This window comes from Homarus americanus, unplaced genomic scaffold, assembly GCF_018991925.1.
Source record: "Homarus americanus isolate GMGI-L3 unplaced genomic scaffold, GMGI_Hamer_2.0 scaffold25860, whole genome shotgun sequence".
NCBI classification, from domain to species: domain Eukaryota; kingdom Metazoa; phylum Arthropoda; class Malacostraca; order Decapoda; family Nephropidae; genus Homarus; species Homarus americanus.
In genome coordinates this window covers 2,673,260-2,693,449 of record NW_024724693.1, presented here as the reverse complement: position 1 = coordinate 2,693,449, position 20,190 = coordinate 2,673,260, and the positions used below count along the sequence as shown (strand labels likewise).

At 43.1% G+C, this 20,190-nt stretch overlaps 1 protein-coding gene across 2 annotated transcripts in view; it reads right to left on the bottom strand.

Moving 5' to 3' along the window:
* The window catches only part of LOC121864518 (metabotropic glutamate receptor 6-like), a 72,154-nt gene that overhangs the window by 10,535 nt on the left and 41,429 nt on the right, over nt 1-20,190 (bottom strand). For both annotated transcript variants that reach the window (XM_042363586.1, XM_042363589.1), the window contains exons 3-5: nt 18,079-18,118; nt 8,831-8,919; nt 137-521 (exon numbers count right to left, since the gene is read on the bottom strand). In XM_042363586.1, coding sequence (XP_042219520.1) covers nt 137-236 — 100 coding nt within the window. In that variant the 5' untranslated portion in view covers nt 237-521; nt 8,831-8,919; nt 18,079-18,118. The remainder of the gene's footprint in view (nt 1-136; nt 522-8,830; nt 8,920-18,078; nt 18,119-20,190) is intronic.

The following is a 20,190-nucleotide window of genomic DNA, read 5'->3' as shown; positions in this document are numbered from 1 at the left end:
ACACCCAGAGGAACTACTTGTATGACTGTCAATACTGTGTGTGACACTGCTTTACACACACGCCAACTATCACATACAGTACACACACACTATCATAACACACACACACACACACACTCATAACACACACACTCACCTGGCGGGGGGGTGGTGTTGGGCGTGGGGTGGGCGGGGTCGTGGGTGGTGAGGGAGACGCCCGCGAAGTACTGTGTTGTCATTTCATTTAGCTCCTCCATCAAGGAAGAGAGGGAGAAGCGAAGGCAGAGGAAGGAAGTAGGGAAACAAGAATGAATGGAAAGAGAAGAAAAAACAAATAAAAAAAGGAGGAAGGGAAGCAGAGAAAGGATAGATTGAAGATTAAAGTAAGTAGAGAGAGAGAAAGAGAGAGAGAGAGAGAGAGAGTAAAGCGGAGGAAATAGAGAGGGAGAGTGAGTGAGGGAAGGTGGTAGTGGTGGTGGTGGTTGTTGTTGTTCAGGAGGCAGGTGGAAGGCTTGGCTGCAGGAAACTCATCGTGCCGTCAGCTGTTGGAAGTAAACAATCTATGACGTCATCACAGCTGAGCCACGAGACATTACATACTGACGACACCAAGGTTAAGGTAAAATGTAACATATAAACAGAATAAATAAATTAAAACATTAGATATTAAAATTAAAACCACACACACACACACACACGGGAGGACTGGATGTGGCCCTCACTAATGTTGTAGTGGATTCCTACCCTCCAAACGCCGTGTGTCGCTGACTAGCCGAACCCCCGCGAATTCACCAGCCTGCACCTCGTGGGCAAGGTCAGGTAACCAGCGCCCCCGAACAAAGCGGAGGTCTACCATCAAGCCACGCCTACCCCCGCTATATAAGACCACACCTGGCCGTGACCTGCCCCCTTCCTCTAGCTACAGCCGCAGCAAGCAACACCTCCTCTGAGTACCCTCACCAACCAGCTCTCCCTAAACACGCTTGTAACCACTCTGCCTCCTCCCAGCACCAGCAACCAAGCTGCATTGTACATCCAATACAATATGTATACAGAGAGCACATTGTGAGTTTCCTTTCTCCATCCCATCCTGAGTGTGAACCAAATATCACGAACCCCACAATGTCACCTCTCGTCCAACCACATCTATATACCATGTAACACGCCCAGTATCACACCCACCACCACAACTACCACACCCACCACCACCACTACCACAGCCTTCCCTTCTCTCCGCCGCACCTCCCTACCACCATAGCTAGGCCAGTACATGTAAAGCAGCCATACAAATCCTGCACCTTACCTAACACCTCATCTCCCCCCAAACACACCCCACACACCTGCCAGACTGACACCCCACACACCTGTCAGACTGACACCCCACACACCTGCCAAGCTCACACCCCACACACCAACACTCCACACACCTGTCAGACCAACACCCCACACACCTGCCAGGCTCACACCCCACATACCTACCAGGTTCACACCCCACACACCTGCCAGAATCACACCCCACACATCTGCCAGACTCACACCCCACACACCTGCCAGACTCTCACCCCACACACCTGTCAGACTCACACAGGTATACGTCATATTTCACCCGAGGAAGAGTGACCCATCTCCCCACCTAACATATCCAGTAAATCCCCACTGCACTTCTCGCTACTCTTGGTCATTTATGCAGTCTGATTTCTCTCACACTTCCCTCAGTTCGTTCAAGTTTTGTGTGTGTGTGCGTGGTGTGTGTGTGTGTGTGTTTTGTTTGTGAGCACTTTCGTATGCCTAGAGAATCGAGTCTTTACGGATAATATTTACGAAGTAGTTACCTTTAAATTTGAGTTACCTGATGGTGAGCCCTAAAGCTTATTTCACCTTAAGATTAACCATCCTAACGTTAACCTAATTTAATATAACCCCCTCCCCCTCCCTACCGGTAGCGTTAGGGAGTTTAATCATGAGGTGAAATAACCCGCTTGTAAACAAAGAAACTAACGAGTCCCTGAGAAGAAGCGAGACACTAGGCGCGCATCACCCACACGACACCGTCTTGTACTGTCAATGCGGGAGGAATACTTTCTCTTAATTACTCAGCGACTCCTCCTACTACCACCACCAATACCATCACTCCTACCACCCTAATGTCTCTTTACAAAATAACAATGGCGCCACAACTTTCACATACACACCCGGTAATCCAATCACGCCAGCGTTAATAATCTGATATTCAAACTATGCCTACGACAGTGTACACAATATCAGATTCGCGCAGTTAATTGTTACTTACCCCATGAGATTAAAATTGGTTTAATATGTGGTTTTAGTAAATATATAGTTGGTTTTTCCTGGAACTGAATGAACTAGTGTGAGTTTATTTAAACAATGTCTCTCAATTTCTAACTCCTGATATCTGTTGATGGTCTAACTTTACTAGACTGAACGCTTATAGACCTTACCTGTTGAAACACACTGACAGTAATTCTAACATCGTCTCCCACACTATGAAACGGTGATACTAGGCTACAGAATTTAGTCGTAAAAAATGCTTCCAGAATTATTTAAGAATATTTCGTTAATTCCAGTTTAAGACGGATGTAAAACCTTCATAATTCAGGTTTAATTTTTACATTATATATCTTCATTTTTTTATATAATTAACTAATGACAACATACAAGTGTGGACGGGTGAATTCATATTGTGTTCAACTCAGCTCTCCATTGTGTCCGAGTGTTAATTTATCGAGAGGCGTTAGTTATGCCTTGGACGTTCCCCTGTGTCTTTATAAAACCCAAGCGAACACAGGTGAAATATTTCGACTGGTAGAGTGATAAGTCGTCTAATTTGTAGTCAAGAGGGAGTCCGCCCGTCCTCCATAGCAGACATCAGCTGATCTCTGACGTCATGCTCATCCCGTCAAGGGCACAAGAGAAAGCCCAGGAGTAAGCGGAAGGAAGAGTGACAAAGCCTAGCACCTCCCAACACGACGCTAATTTATCACTCGTAGTAATATTATAAAAAAACAACCATTACTAGTATGTTATCATTACTAGTTTTTTCTTCTTCAATTAACGAACAATTGTTATAACACACCATTAGGTAGCTTTCACCTTGCTCACTACTGTCTGTCTGTCTCCCAAATAACTCAAGAACGGATTTGAAGCACCCAAATTTACCAAGTGTTGTCAAGGTAAATCATTCACGCTATGATTCTTATTTTGTTTTGTTTTTGGATCGTTGATTAAAGAAAACGATGATATGAGACGTAAACTATATTGATTTGCCAAAGAGCGTCGTTATTTGGATATAATACCCTGCCATGGTAACGGCTCGAGGGCAACTTTTAGACCACAGTATGGCAAACGCAGGTGGTGAACGAGAAACAGTTTGGCGTTAACAGCAAAATTGTGTGTCTGTGTCGTATAGATCTCCACCAACATGTCCCAGTTTACCCTAACACATTTTTTTCCTGATAATATTAACATTTCTTTAAATTTCATACAATAATCTTCAGGAAATTTTACTCCACATCACATCTCTAACACCGGTCCCTATGTCTGAGTAAACAACATGGCCGCCTCAATAAACAACACGGCCGCTTAAGTAAACAAGATGGCTGTCTCAGTAAACAACATGGTCGTCTCAGGAAACAAGATAGCCGCCTTAGAAAACAAGATGGCTGTCTCTGTAAACAACATGGTCGTCTCAGGAAACAAGATAGCCGCCTTAGTAAACAACATGGCCGCTTCAGCAAACATGGCCACCTCAGTAAACATGGCCACCTCAGTAAACAACATATGACCTCAGTAAACAAGATAATACCTCAGTAAACAAGATGGCCGCTTCAGAAAACAACATGGCCTACTCAATAAACAAGATGGCCGCCTGAGTATGTCACAGGCGTACAGTACAAAACACTACATAATCACTTCACTCTGGCGCAACAAGTTGATTATCACTTACTTAATAGTTTCATCTTGTTTTTGTTGATGTCTTTGTTGGGTTTGATTTAGTTGTTTATAGAAGTAAATAATGGATCACCTGAAGAATCCACCCCAGGTAACTCTTCTTCAGGTGAGGGGAGAGAGAAAAGGAAGGAAGGAAGAACGGAGGAGGGAAGAAGGGGAAGAGAAGGGAAGGAGAAGAGAAGGAAGAGAAGGGAAAGGAAGGAAGAAGGAAGGGGAAGGGAAGAGAAGGGAAGGAAGGAAGGGAAGAAGGAAGGGAAGGGGAGGGGAAGGGAAGGGAAAGGGAAGGAAGGAAGGAGGAAGGAGAGAAGGGAAGGGAGGAAGGAAGGGGGAGAGAAGAGAAGGGAAGGGAAGAGAGGAAGGGAAGGGAAGGGAAGGGGGGAAGAGAAAGAAGGGAAGGGAAGAAGAAGGGAAGGGAACGGAAGGGAAGAGAAGGAAGGGAAGGGGAGAAGAAGGGAAGGGGGAAGGAAGGGAAGAGAAGGGGGAAGGGGAAGGGAAGGGGAGGGAAGGGAAGGGGAAGGGAAGGGAAGGGAAGGAAGGAAGGGGAGGGAAGGGGGAAGGGAAGGGGGAAGAGGGGAACGGAAGGGGAGGAACGGAGGGGAGAGAAGGGGAAGAAGGGGGAAGGAAGGGGAGGAGGGAACGGAAGGGGAGGGAAGGGAAGGAAGGGAGAGAAGAAGGGAAGGGAAGAGAAGGAAGGGGGGAAGGGAGAGAAGGGAAGGGAAGGGGAAGGGGAAGGGAAGAGAAGGGAAGAGAGGAAGAGAAGGGAACGGAAGGGAGGAAGGGAACGGAAGGAGAGAAAGAAGGGAAGGGAAGAAGAGAAGGGGAAGGGGAACGGAAGGGAGGAAGGAAGGGAAGGAAGGGAAGAAAGAGAGAAGGGGAGGGAATAGAAAGGGAAGAGAAGGGAATAGAAGGGAACGGAAGGTGTACTGTACCAAGACATCTCGTAAGCGCTGTGACTACCTCCCCACCTCACACACACAACAGACCCGCCCCTACTCAATCACTTATACAACCCGTAAATAGTAAAATAATACAGAAACAATAAAATATAAACTGGTGGACAAAAATCACACACACACACACACACTAGGGGTAACGCAAGTGGGTGTTCCGTTACCTTACAGTGCAAAATTTGAGTCTTCTAAGTGACAGTTAATGTGTGTGTGTGTGTGTAAAATACATATAATAATAATAATAATAATAATAATAATAATCATCTCACACACACACACATAGTTGCCACATCTCATAAAACTACTGTACCAGATAAAGGTGCAGCCGACTGTACAACACCCACCACATACATACACGGAAGTTAGCCAGGGTGCCCCCCCGGCCCAGGTATTAGTGCCAGCAACTCGCCATGCAATACTCAGGTGTCAACAGGTAATTAGTCTGGTGGTGGTGATAGTTGAGCAAGGTGTGGTGGTGGTGGTGGTGGCTGAAGGTGTGGCGGTGGTGGGTGGTGGCTGAGGAAGGTGTAGCGGTGGTGGTGGTGGCTGAGAAGGTGCTGCAGTGGTGGTGGTGGTGGCTGAGAAAGTGCTGCGGTGGTGGTGGTGGCTGAGGAAGGTGCTGCAGTGGTGTTGGTGGCTGAGGAAGGTGCTGCAGTGGTGTTGGTGGCTGAGGAAGGTGCTGCAGTGGTGTTGGTGGCTGAGGAAGGTGCTGCAGTGGTGTTAGTGGCTGAGGAAGGTGCTGCAGTGGTGTTGGTGGCTGAGAGGTGCTGCAGTGGTGTTGGTGGCTGAGGAAGGTGCTGCAGTGGTGTTGGTGGCTGAGGAAGGTGCTGCAGTGGTGTTGGTGGCTGAGAAGGTGCTGCAGTGGTGGTGGTGGCTGAGGAAGGTGCTGCAGTGGTGTTGGTGGCTGAGGAAGGTGCTGCAGTGGTGTTGGTGGCTGAGGAAGGTGCTGCAGTGGTGTTGGTGGCTGAGAAGGTGCTGCAGTGGTGTTGGTGGCTGAGAAGGTGCTGCAGTGGTGTTGGTGGCTGAGGAAGGTGCTGCAGTGGTGGTGGTGGCTGAGAAGGTGCTGCAGTGGTGTTGGTGGCTGAGGAAGGTGCTGCAGTGGTGTTGGTGGCTGAGGAAGGTGCTGCAGTGGTGTTGGTGGCTGAGGAAAGGTGCTGCAGTGGTGTTGGTGGCTGAGGAAGGTGCTGCAGTGGTGTTGGTGGCTGAGGAAGGTGCTGCAGTGGTGGTGGTGGCTGAGGAAGGTGCTGCAGTGGTGTTGGTGGCCGAGGAAGGTGCTGCAGTGGTGTTGGTGGCTGGGTAGGTGCTGCAGTGGTGTTGGTGGCTGAGAAGGTGCTGCAGTGGTGTTGGTGGCTGAGGAAGGTGCTGAGTGGTGTTGGTGGCTGAGGAAGGTGCTGCAGTGGTGTTGGTGGCTGAGGAAGGTGCTGCAGTGGTGGTGGTGGCTGAGGAAGGTGCTGCAGTGGTGTTGGTGGCTGGGAAGGTGCTGCAGTGGTGTTGGTGGCTGAGAAGGTGCTGCAGTGGTGTTGGTGGCTGAGGAAGGTGCTGCAGTGGTGTTGGTGGCTGAGGAGGTGCTGCAGTGGTGGTGGTGGTGGGGGTGCTGCAGTGGTGTTGGTGGCTGAGGAAGGTGCTGCAGTGGTGGTGGTGGCTGAGGAAGGTGCTGCAGTGGTGTTGGTGGCTGAGGAAGGTGCTGCAGTGGTGTTGGTGGCTGAGGAAGGTGCTGCAGTGGTGTTGGGTGGCTGAGAAGGTGCTGCAGTGGTGTTGGTGGCTGAGGAAGGTGCTGCAGTGGTGTTGGTGACAGATGAACAAGGGCGTATGGTGGTGTTAGTGGTGTTGGTGGCTGAGGAAGGTTTACAACAGTACAACACAGCTGGACACGTCTTGCCCTGAACACACCCCCGTGCGACCACCTACCTGGGGGCGGTGAAGGGAAAGTACTGTACACCTCAACAACGTTCCTCACACACACAGACAGACAGACACACAAGACAGACAGACAGACAGACACACACACAAGACAGACAGACAGACAGACACACACACAAGACAGACAAACAGACAGACAGACAGACAGACAGACACACACACAAGACAGACAAACAGACAGACAGACAGACAGACAGACAGACAGACAGACAGACAGACATACCGTGTAACATACAGTGCCATAATATGATGACAACGAAGGTTAATTATTACGACCCGTTGTAAACTCTTCTCTGTAATCCTTTTGCGCTACCGCTCACAGGATGAGTGTGGGGTGCACAATAAAATAGCCGCTGTAAGCGACAAAATCAAAATCAATCGCTCTCTCTCTCTGTGCTGGACACCCGATGATCAAATAACAACCCCTCAATTATCTACACAACTGAGAGAGAACTACACGACAGAGCCCTGGATAATGAGGTCAAAGGTCAACCATTCTATAACAATAACATCCATCACCCTCCTTTGCCTTCCTCAACAACACTATCCGCTACAGTGACGGGCGGCTACACCATAATGGATACAGTGACACTCACACACACTAAACAGTCAACATTACGTGGAAACTAACCTTGACCAGCTGACGCCCCAAGACAAGAGATATGGTCCTTCACTTACCATTACCTCAAGATTCGCCAGCCCCCCAGTTATTCAGCTCATGATAAACCACCCGACCACTATTTGTGTGTGTGTGTGTGTGCATATACAACAAATTATTCTGTACTAATGAACAACAGACCGCTGTGCCGTCGTGAGCTTACCGTGACGTGCAGTACACACACACCACTTTCTCAGGGGTTGGTACCGTAGTGGTGAAGCAATCGCCAGAAGTAAACAAAACCTGGTGGGTGTAGTAAGGTTCGTCACTCATTCATTACGGTATATATATATATATATATATATATATATATATATATATATATATATATATATATATATATATATATATATATATGTGTGTGTGTGTGTGTGGGTGTGTGTGTGGGTGTGTGTGTGTGTGTGTGTGTATACCTTAATACAGTATGTACGAGTGTGCCTGTATGTGTGTGGTGTAATGTTCGCCTCACAAGCGAGCGGACCGGGTTCGATCCCCGGGCAGGGTGAAACTATGGGCAAGATTCTTTACGCCATTTGCCTCTGTCTACCCAGCAGTAATTGGGAACCTGGATGTTAATCGATTTGCGGATCGTGTTCCGGGGTAATGGTTAGCCAGTGCAGTTGGCGAGTTGTCCGGTCTTCTAGGATTACTCCTTGACACTGGGTCATGCAGCTCGTTAACACGGGGTGTGGTTGTTGTGTTGTTGACATCCTCTACACCTTAACAAATTCACGCCTACTTCTCCTAGGGCTGCCATCCTCGTTACACGAGGGGCAACAATTGTATGTATTATGTAGAGTATGTGATTCATCCTTGTTAATTACACAGGTGATAGGAGTCTGCCACAATCACCACTACTACCACCACCACTACCACCACCACTACTACTACTACTACCACCACCACCACCACACATGATAAATGTAAAAAACTAACGACAACCTGACACACGTACAGTACATTTTGAACATGATGCTGCAACAACCGACCTGCCTCTCCTCCAAACTACTGCAACGCTGTGTTATTTGTTCTCCTCGGGAACCTTGAGACTGATAATGTCAGAGGCTACCGGTGACATCCTACTACCACTACTACTACCACTACGACTACTACTACTACGACTACTACTACGACTACTACGACTACTACGACTACTATTACTACGACTACTACCACCACTACTACTACTACTACTACTACCAACACAATCCCCCCACCATCAAACACCTCTCAAACAAAATTCCCGGAAACATACAACTCACACAAGACAAGAACGTATATACCTGTACTCAGAGATGGACTTGAGGCCATTACACACCTGGCAGGTAAGAGCCACTAGAAAACAGTTACATACCTGCTGTAGTGATGATGTCTGGCTCGTTATCTCAAGCCAGGTGTGTCTCTTGGGTAATTTACGTCACTTCATGGGAGAACAGATCACACCTAGGAGGAGGGGAAGGTGATGCACAGTTAGTAATGATAAGTGTTCAGTTTTATAGTCAGGTGTGTGTCGATGCTTTATCCAGGGTTATTGTTCAGTTGTATCACCTGAAGATTAACCATCCTAACGCTAACCTAACCTACCTTAACCTAACCTAACCTAACCTAACCTAACCTAACCTAACAACCCAACCTGCATCTACCAAACGTGTAAGCCAACCTATAACACAACACAACCAAACTATAACCTAACCAACACAACGCAACCTAATCTACCTAACTAACCTAACCTAACCTAACTAACCAAACCTACCTTCCAGCAAACCTTGCAAGCAGCAAACCTACCTTAACTAATATATACCTAACGCTAACCTAATCTACCTTAACCTAACCTCTCCCCAGGTAGTGATTGGGTGGTAAATATTCATATGATTAAGGTCTAATAACCTTCTCATTAACCACTTTCGTATCAGCCTTGACCTTTGACCTTTGCTATAATGGTGACAAAAATGAGTGATACTTAGTAAATTGTGTCATCATAAGAGCTTGAGTCACCTTGACCCTGACCTCTGACCTACTCTATGATGGTTCCTTCCTGGCCAACACACAACCTATATCTCGTAAGTATTAAACAGGACACACACACACAGACAGACAGACAGATATACATACATAAGAAAGATACACACACACACACACACACACACACACAACCTACACATTTCATCTCTCATCAAGACCAGAGTTATGAGAGAGTAAAATACTTTGGAAACGAAAAAATACTTTCTGGGTTGATACCGTTTAAGGAGTCATTCTTTTAGGTTAAAATCATAAAAAAAAATTCAACTTAAACTTTTGTAATTAAGAAACAATTGGGTTAAGTTTAATGTTGGTGCTTTCAGAAAAATAAATATTTATTATTTTCCCACAAATAAAAACTTTTCTTTACTCGTACATATATAATTCTTTTCGTACAAATACTTTTTTGTTTATCCCCGTACAGTATCAAAATATAAATATCTTTTATTTGTTTTCGTTAGCATAAAAAATAATACCTTTGTGTGTTTAATTCCGTATACAGTAGAAGTTTGTTGACGCTGATATTTACAATGTACTGGGCAGTCATGGTGTTGTAACCGCTCTTGTCTAAACGCTGTGGTGGAGGAAACTTAAATGCTTAAATGGTGAAAAAAAAACATGATCTTAATGGTGTAAATAAAACAAAAACAATTAGTTAAATAACACATAAAGAGAAGAGAAGATATAGGAACATTGTCTTTACATCATTAATCGTCCTACGTTTAAATCTATCCTCTCCCTTTCTCTACTTTTAGCCGAGGCAACGAGAGCTTAAAACAATAAACACTAGTATAAAAAAATTATATACATAGAAATTAAAGAAAAATTATAAAAACGTTGAAAAACTAACGATGAGAATTTATTATAATGGCCGCTTGGATTATACTAGGCTGCCCATAGACTACCTCCACTAAGGTCGTTGTAATGTCTAATTTATGGCGAGAAATAACATCATCATCATTCTTACCATGACTACCACCAGAGACCTTGAATTATCGTGTAAAACCAACATTCACTGACATTGAAAAGTCATTGAATATCACGAGGAACATCCGGGCAATATTTATTTAGCAATGTGTGAAAGATTCTTTGCTGTCAGGCTACTGTGTGTTGATAAAACCCAATGATTAAATGATTTTCACTTTTTATTTTATTCAAACGAGAAATTATAACATTGTGATAATTTTTAATACACTGAGTTTATTCAACTTTGTTTTGTGAAGGTGGGGTCCAGTTTATTCGAATTATTTTTACTATACATATAACATATAATTAAGTTGTTAAGAAATAATATAAATAATATCCCCTTAATTTTTCTATCATGTTTACGACTCCAATAGAAAATCAGTATAATAATTTCATGAATAATTTAAGATAAACCAAAAATAATATTTCACCGTAAACAAAAGTCAGCTGATGTGTGACGTCACGTACAACTATCCCATTAAACAAATTTCACGAATTAGTAGAATAAATATTGTCTAATAATAAATTCAAACGTATTTTACTGAGTATTTCTATGTAGTAGCCTTCACCCCACAGTGTTGATGAACGTACAGTAATCTATTATATAGGGCAACACTTTCCAAGGTACATCCGGCCTTCTGTCTATTGACTTTCTCTCCTCTAAGCTGTTTTAGTAATTATCACAGAACTATACGACTTAATCACCATCCTGGCTGGTCATTAAAAAACACTGAAAATAAAGATATTGACGATGTGTCTCACGTTCTTGAGTTTACTTATTTTATAACTGTTTCAATTCAATATTTTTTTTTCAACGTAATCGTCTTCGTACAAGCACTTCCTTCCGCATTACGAGTTACAGATTAAAAATTTATCATTATGAAACTTATCTTATAACCTCAACTGTATGATAAAAATTAATAATACTTGACTGAAAACACGACCCTGATAAAAACAACATAAAAAAGTATTTAAAGCAATTAACAAGAGACTGGTAAAAAAACCAAATACGCATCAATTGTAACCTTTGTTTTGCTGCTCACTAAATCTGGGGAAGTAGGACGGGAGAGAAGAGGGGCTTTGTCATGCTCACTAACACCGTAATGCTGTACTGTTACACTTGACTGACTGTAGTGTCTCTTAATCAACAGGTGTGTGATGTGACTCAGCGGCGGCTACTGTTCTTCCGTTAGTTTCGCGTGATTTGCCGTTTAACATCTATTGGTGTTAATTCCGTTAATATCCCCAGCACAACAGAACATAAGAACATAAACATAAGAAAATAGGTCGGTTGGTCTGTGCATGGCAGCTCCTGTCGAGAGTTACTACCACTCTCTATCATCCATGAATCTATCTAGCCTCCTTTTAAAACTTTCCAGAGTTCCAGCACTTACTACAAAGTTGTTAAGCTTGTTCCACTCGTCCACCACCCTATTTGTGAACCAGTTTCTTCCTATCTCCCTCCTAAACCTAAACTTATCCAACTTAAATCCGTTGCTCCGAATCCTATCCTGCTCGGATATTATAAGAACTTTATTTATATCCCCTTTATTGATTCCTTTCACCCACTTAAATACCTCTATCATATCTCCCCGCACTCTTCGTCTTTCTAGGGAATACAAGTTTAGTTTCTTTAACCTATCCTGATATGGAAGGTTTCTAAGTCCCGGAAATCATTTTCGTCATTCTTCGCTGCACCGACTCCAGTGAATATATATCCATTCTATAATAAGGGCACCAGAACTGAACCGCATAATCGAGGTGCGGCCTAACTAGCGCAAGATATAGTTGCAATAAGACCTCTGCACTCATGTTACGTACACTTCTAGATATAAAACCCAATACTCTGTTTGCCTTATTTCGAACATTAACGCACTGTTTTCTAGGCCGTAGGTCCAGGCTTACAAGTACCCCTAGGTCTCTTTCACAATAATCAATTTCTTTATATGATTTTTAGAATTATTGGTGTTTTGTACTTATTAAAATTGGAAGAGTTTATTTAGCGTGAAAACTACAAAGTGACAAGAATATTGACTTAACTTATTGAGTATATACCGGAACTGACATGAAGGTAGATGCATAATACCCACACATTGTTCAGTATAGTCTTTCCCAGGTATTATTGCCGAGTCACTAAAGCACACACATCACACGACTTAGTAATGAAGAATAAACATAAGTGAGAGTCTAGGAGATGTTATGGTTCGTGTTGTCTGCTGTCGTAAAATAGTTTTAAACTTTTAGTGTCGTTGTGTCTGGACTATAACAGCAACACGCGCGCAGTCAGTCTCCCTGTGGCGATGTAAACAAATGCTTAAGTAGTTCCCATTCATATTTGCTAATAACCTAAATTTATCCTTCACCAAGAAACATTATTTGAAAGGGAAAAAAAGATTATGGCGTTTTTCTATGTATATTCCGTATACCTAGTTAACTCCGGTATACTGTATAGGGAAAACAAGTTGAACAATGTTGGCCCAATTAATTTGAAACTTTGGCAGACTAGTAACCTTGGATCAATAAGCTCAAATATTCTTTCTTATTTATTTTATTTTGCTGTTTTTAAAGGATTGTGTGGGGTCAAAAGTCAAGGAACGCCTAAACATTATTGTAAGAAGAAAGAGGAGGTTACTTTAGGTTAGGTTATCGTTATTATTATTAATCTTCAGGTGAAATAAGCTGGGGAAGCTAATCTTCATCTAATTTCTCACATGAGTTAAGACTGAATGAATGACAGTGATATTAACGTGTGTGTGTTGGTGCTCCTGCTCTTGATACCAGCCACCCTAAGCTAATGAGGCGTGACAGCACTTGCACACAGACACGGGTGCTAGAGGTGACCTGGTACTGTGGGAACACCTGTGGGTGTTGTAGGTCACGTCTCCCACACCCAGTAGTTCTCTGTCTGTGTTCTGTGTTTTATTTTTTATTTTATTTTTTGTTGAGAAAGGAGGGATGAAAGAAGAATAGAGGTGGAGGAAGGAAGTTATGGTTCGGAAAATGAAGAAATTTAGGAGGAGGTAAGAGAGGGCGGGCTGACCGCCTAGCTAAGCTAATAGTGTGTTAGGGTTGTGTCATGGGTTAGTTATTGTCTGTCGGTACAGGCACTAGACAGCCTACCCTATCCTATATATGGGTGTTTTATGGGCCTTATTTCATATTCCGCCTTGGTGAGTGGGTGAAGGGAGGAGGAGGAGGAAGGTGGTGGGAGGAGAGGGTGGTGGGAGGGGAAGGGTGGTGGAGGAGGAGGAAGGTGGTGGGTGGAGGAGGAAGGTGGTGGAGTGAGGAGGAGGGTGGTGGAGGAGGAGGAGGGTGGTGAGGAGGAGGAGGGTGGTGGGAGGGAGGAGGAGGGTGGTGGGAGGAGGAGGAGGGTGGTGGGAGGAGGAGGAGGGGTGGTGGGAGGAGGAGGGTGGGTGGAGGAGGAAGGTGGTGGGAGGAGGGTGATGGGCCAGGGTGGTGAGGTGGGTGGTGGGTGATAGGGTGGATGAGGGTGGGGTGAGGAGGGTGGTAGGTGGAGGAGGGTGGTAGGTGGGGAGGATGAAAAGGTAGGTAAGGGAGGGGTGGTAGGTGGGGTGGTAGGTGTAAGGGGAGGGGTGGTAGGTGGGTGGTAGGTAAGAGGGTGGTAGGTGGGTGGGATAGGGTGTAAGGGAGGGTGGTGATGGTGGGTGAGGGTGGGTGGTGGTGGGTGGTGAGGGTGGTGGTGGTGGGTGGGTGAGGGTAGGTAGGTGGGTGGTAGGTGGGTGAGGGTGGTAGGTGGGTGGGTGAGGGGTGGTAGGTGGGTGGAAGATGACCACCTCGCCAACCGTCGCCCTGAGGGCAGTAGACCAACACCGTCTCACCTCGTATTACACATAGATGTACCCACGGTGTCCCTGTCTCAGTGTGGGCGGGGGGGGAAGGTGGGCGTGGGCTGGGGGGGAAGTGTGGGCGTGTGGGGGGAAGTGTGGTTGTGTGGGGGAAAAGTGTGGGTGTGTGGGGGGACCAGTGTGGGTGTGTGGGAGGACCAGTGTGGGCGTGTGGAGGGGACCAGTGTGGGCGTGTGGGGGGACCAGTGTGGGTGTGTGAGGTAATATGAGGTGATGATAACAACACACTCACCCCCCCCACACACCCATGACACTAACCCCCACCCACCCCCACTAAAGGGAGTGTCATGCCTGCCTCTCCCCCTGACCTTCAACCCATGACGTGCGGGTGATATTCTGAGTGTCGTGGTCACTCACTCCAGAGGAACACCCAAGGTCACACCTCTAACACAAGCCGCGACCAGTGTTAACCTAATGCACTTCTCGCAAGCTTCATCAAAACTGAACTAAGAAATAGAAAGCTTAGTAAAAGAAAGGGAAAAATAACTAAAATACAGAAAGCTTAGTTTAAAAAATATATAAAATGACTAAAATACAAAATAGCTTAATGAGAGAAAGGTATAAAATGAAATACAGAAAGCTTAGTTTAATTATAGGAAAGGTCAGAATAACAAATACAAAAAGCTTTATGAAACAAAGGTATAAAATGACTGAAATATTACAGAAAGCTTAGTTTAATTATAGGAAAGGTCAGAATAACAAATACAAAAAGCTTTATGAAACAAAGGTATAAAATGACTGAAATATTACAGAAAGCTTAGTTTAATTATAGGAAAAGAACACAATAACTTAAACTTATAAATCTTATACACAATAATAATTAAAAACATTTCTGTCTTTTAATGTGCGTTTGAAATACAGACAGACAGACAGACACGTAAGATCGTCAAACACCCACAAGTCGTGGGGCGCATTTTCCTCACTCAAATTCGTGATGAGATAAAAGTGACATTTTGAAGCCAGAATCTCAGAGGTTCGTCGTGGTTAATGTGTGTTGTAAAACAAGTGTCACATCATCACCACCTTGACACCTTCCCACCATACCTTATTGGTCAACTGTTCTTGATCAATCACTGTCGTCACCAGCAACCAACACCAGTAGTGACATAACACACAGTCGACCGCAATCATCACCCACGCGAGGGCGTGTTAATTTATCTCCTCTGCCAACTGACCCTCGTAAAACACACACACATTATATATATATATATATATATATATATATATATATATATATATATATATATATATATATATTCCGTAAAATCATCATACAAGTCAATATTGATTCACAAATATACTTAATTAAAGTCTATAAACGACGTAGAGAGAGTGCAAGCATAAATGGTAACTCCATGACGAAATATAATAAAAACTAACTAAACATCAGCAAACATCCCACTTTCCAAGACGGTGTGATTATCTTCTATTGTTCTGACCATTAAAGACGAGTTTTAAGAGGTGGTGGTGGTGGTGGTGGTCATCTTCACCACACATTAAATAAGAATGTAAATATAACTTGTGCCGGCGGTAAGTCGGTATCTGATTGGTCGAGTCACTAAACAAAAGAGAAGCGCGAGAAAAAATATTATCCAGAAGTACTTTTATTTTATTTTCGATCAATATAAAATAAAATTAAGATTATATGACACTATATTATTTTCACGAGTGAGTAATCAATTTTAATTCACTGAACAACTTATTTAAATATGCAGTAAAGTACGGTAACATACAACTGTCATCAAAATAACAAAGTATTCAGAGGAAAATAGTTCCAGTACAGATGGTTAATATTAACTTACAATACGATAAGAACAACTTATTAAAAAGATAAAATACATATGAAAAATATCCAATTATAGAATTTATAAAACGTAAGATAATATTTGGAAAGGTTGGGGTTCGTTTTCTTTGTCTGCTAACTGACTGACTTAAAGAAAATGGGTATAAATTCACTATCCCTTATTACAGCAAATCCTTAACACTACACTTTCATTTTCTATTTAAAACGATAAAAATAATCAGTGTAATTTACAACAGGAAATGTGGTAAGATTTTAAAGGTTCATTTTCTTTGTTTCCTCAAGTAACAAAATATAATCACTAAATAACAATAATACGTGTTGTGGTGTTATTAAACTGTCTGTGTGTGGGGGAGGGAAGTTCACCTTGCGTGCTGTCTTCAGTTTACCAGGTCTTATTGTTTACATTACGTGTAAAGTCATAGAAAAGCCATCTGGCGTCCATTGTCAAGAACGAAATTCGTGAGGATATTTTTTAGTTAGCAACACCTGTCATATTAACTCACGTCCAGGTGTGTGCGTGTGTGTTGTGACGAATTGTACATTATCAAGATAGATTCAAGATAATTCTCTGACTTTCTCATATTACGTAACTGACAAGAGATTTACATGTAACAAAGAAAATAGACAAAAGTGTTGTATATATATATAAAAAGATTATGAACACACATTCGCTGGTTCAGTAAAAACACACAAGAATGGACCCCCCCCCCCTCTCTTACACTTGTCTACTTGGAGAACTACGTGCTTAAAGATTTTGTAGATGAAACACAAAGATTCATAATAAATAACTAGAATAAATAGTTATTTATATCTTCCTGAAGATTACACACCCCAGCTTAGTTCACGTGAAGATTAACCAACCTGACACTGAGTTTTCTTTTACTGTATTAGCCCACCCGGGCACAGGTCACTGACCCACATGAGGGCCTGGGGGGCGAAAATGTAATAATAATGATAATGATAATAATAACAATAATAATATTAATAATAATGATAATAATAATAAATAAATTAAAAATAAATCGATTGAGAAACGATATACAGTATGTTGTGTTGTCAAGAGTAAGAGAAACAATTGAGACCCTGCAATTGTGTGTAAATGAGGCAGAAAGTCAGATCAGCAACCTGGGACTTGGTCACATATCTTCCCAGGCGGTAGTACCTCCCTGTTTGATAGCTGCCTACTACCTGTTAGGAGAGGGTCGGGTAGGGTGGGATAAGGTAAGGTGAAACAGGACAGGTAGGTTAGGTTAGGTTATTTAATCTTGAAGTGAAATAAACTAAGGTGTATAAACTTCATGTTATCTGTTTATATAAACCTACGAGATGAAGGAAGGAGTCAAGCATCACATACAAACACAATAAAGCAACTCAGGCTACAGAGTGTGTCGTGTCGTGTTGTGTTTTGAGGGACGCCACGGAGCCTAACCGACCTCTTGGCATGATGTTACACTTATTACCACGCTTCAACAAATCAAGTCTATAAGCACGTATCAAATTTAATAACTACACAAGTACATTATCAATTAAAAAGAGAAAATTACATTGAACTACACCACCAATTAGATTAGTTTTTTGTTATTAGAAAGTCAGGCAGATGATGTCTCGGTGTTGTGTACTGGGACCACTCAAGCGTAGAGGAACATGACGGGAGTAAAAATTCTTGTACAAACGGGAACCTAAGCTGAACTTGACCGTGATGCTACCTGTGTGGAAATTCCTCTTTTGGGATTATAAAGTGTTTCTTATCGAAGTTATTTATTGTCAATTATGTGTAAATTTAGCCACAATTTAGCTAAAAAACTACTACTACTACTACTACTACTAATAATAATAATAATAATAATATCATCAACAACGAAACAACAGTCATTCATAAGAACAACAAAGCCACCACAACAACAACAGTGCAACACGAAGGGGAGGTGGAGGTGGGAAAACACTTACCAAAATTCGGGTCAACACAGCTGTAGTCAGTGCCCGTAATCTGCAATAAATAAATAAATAAATAAATAAAATAAAAGAATTTAACCCACTTCTAAAACACTCAAGAGTGGATCAATAATAAAGAGAGAACGTAAATGGTTAAAGTTTTGATTCAAAGTTACAGTCATTATTGCAGGGACAAAATTTACGTTTTTTAATGGGATTTACATTTTTGTGTCCTAGAGCTGAGGTTCTGTTAGGTTAAAGCTTTGTACGTGGAGTCTGTTTGGTACTGTACGTGAAACTGTTTAGTACGTGAAATTGTTTTGTACGTGATAGTAAGTACAGTAAAACACCTGGACGCATCAGTTAATTTCACCAGCAACATCACCACTACCATACCATCGTCACCCACATTAACCACCACGACTATCACCACCAACACCATATCATCACACCACCCACATTAACCACCACCATCACCACCCCCACACCATACCATCACTTCACCATCACCACCACCCCCACACCATCATTTCTACTCCCTTTCTCCGTCAATACAAGAGATAACATCTTTGGACAGCACGACTCAAGACTTTTTATTCAGCCTCTCTCTACCAGTGTCTGTGTAAACAATAGACCACTGACGGGAAGCTATGAAACAAAAGAAACAATAGTTGTAATAATTATAGTACTAATAATAACGATGATGATGGTGATGGTGATAATGATGATGATTAAGAGACCATGAAATAAGATAACAGAATATGGTGTGAAATTTGGTAGGTATGTGAATTTCAACACATACTGTAAGTTCATGGCTATGGTGGTACTAAACACACACTACTACTACTACTTTGCTGTCACTCGGAATCGAGAATGACGATCATCCAGCTATGATATCACCTAGGTTGGTGAGTTCTGAGGTGACTATAGAGGCCGATACTGGACCGGCAGGGTCGTTCACAGATGTTGCATGTGTGGGGGGCTACATCCACTGTGGGAAGCAGCGTCTTTCTGGCTTTGGCGCTTGTCTGCCTTGGTATGCAGTCGGGCTAACTCGAAAGTATTGACATCATCTTGTGTGGTGCTCCTCCAAGCGTCACGGTGTGGAGTAATCGTCTCCCAGGTGAGGGGGTCCATGTGGCACCTTTTCAGGTTTGTCTTAAGACTATCCTTATACCTTTTCAGTTGCCCGCCAGCGTTACGTTCACTATTCGTTAGGTGACTGTAAAGTAGCTGCTTTGGCAGTCTACTGTCGTCCATACAGGTAAGATGGCCAGTCCAACGTAGTTGTTCATGGATAATGGTAGCCTCGATGCTCCTACAGTTGGTGTCAGCGAGAATACTGGCATTTATTCTCGTCTTCCCATTGAGCTCGGAGGATGGAACGTAGACTACGTTGGTGAAAGTTTTTAAGTGCCTTGAGGTGCCTCCTGTATGTGACCCCTGTCTAGCTTCTATATAGCAGGGTGGGGAGGACCACTGCTCGATGTATGTGCAACTTTGTAGATCCGATGTTGAATCTCTTCATCGATGTACGCGGTGGTGGACAGGTGGGAGCCGAGATACTGAAAGTGGGGAACATTTTGTGACAAGAGGTACCGGTATGGCCAGCATAAGGACAGAACTAGACAATGTGATACCTGTATAGTTGTGGCCAGAATTAGGCTAGGATACAGACACATGTGGCAAGTTAGTAACGCTGTACCCATACCGGAACACTCAGCATGTAAACTTTGTGATAAACCTTTAAAGCATACACTTGAACACTATATTATTGATTGTGACACAGTCAAAGACTTCAGGCCACCTGGCTTATTGTATCATGAACTTTGTAATTACTTCATTGAATCAGGTGTGCTTGGAGACATTCTTGCTGTTTATCCCAAATTTTCTAGCCCACACTGATTAGTCTTCAATTAGAATATGACGTCCAATGTATATGAACCACTGTCTTGCATGGCAGTGAACAGTGACATCACCCACATGACTCTGACCTACAGTATATATACTACTAATGAATATGATGCATTTCTTTGTGTACGAACCTCTGTCCTGCGTGGCAGTAAGTGATACCACCCTCAGTGTCAAGACCTGACTGAATAGGCAAACTGTATTACCAAGCTTTGT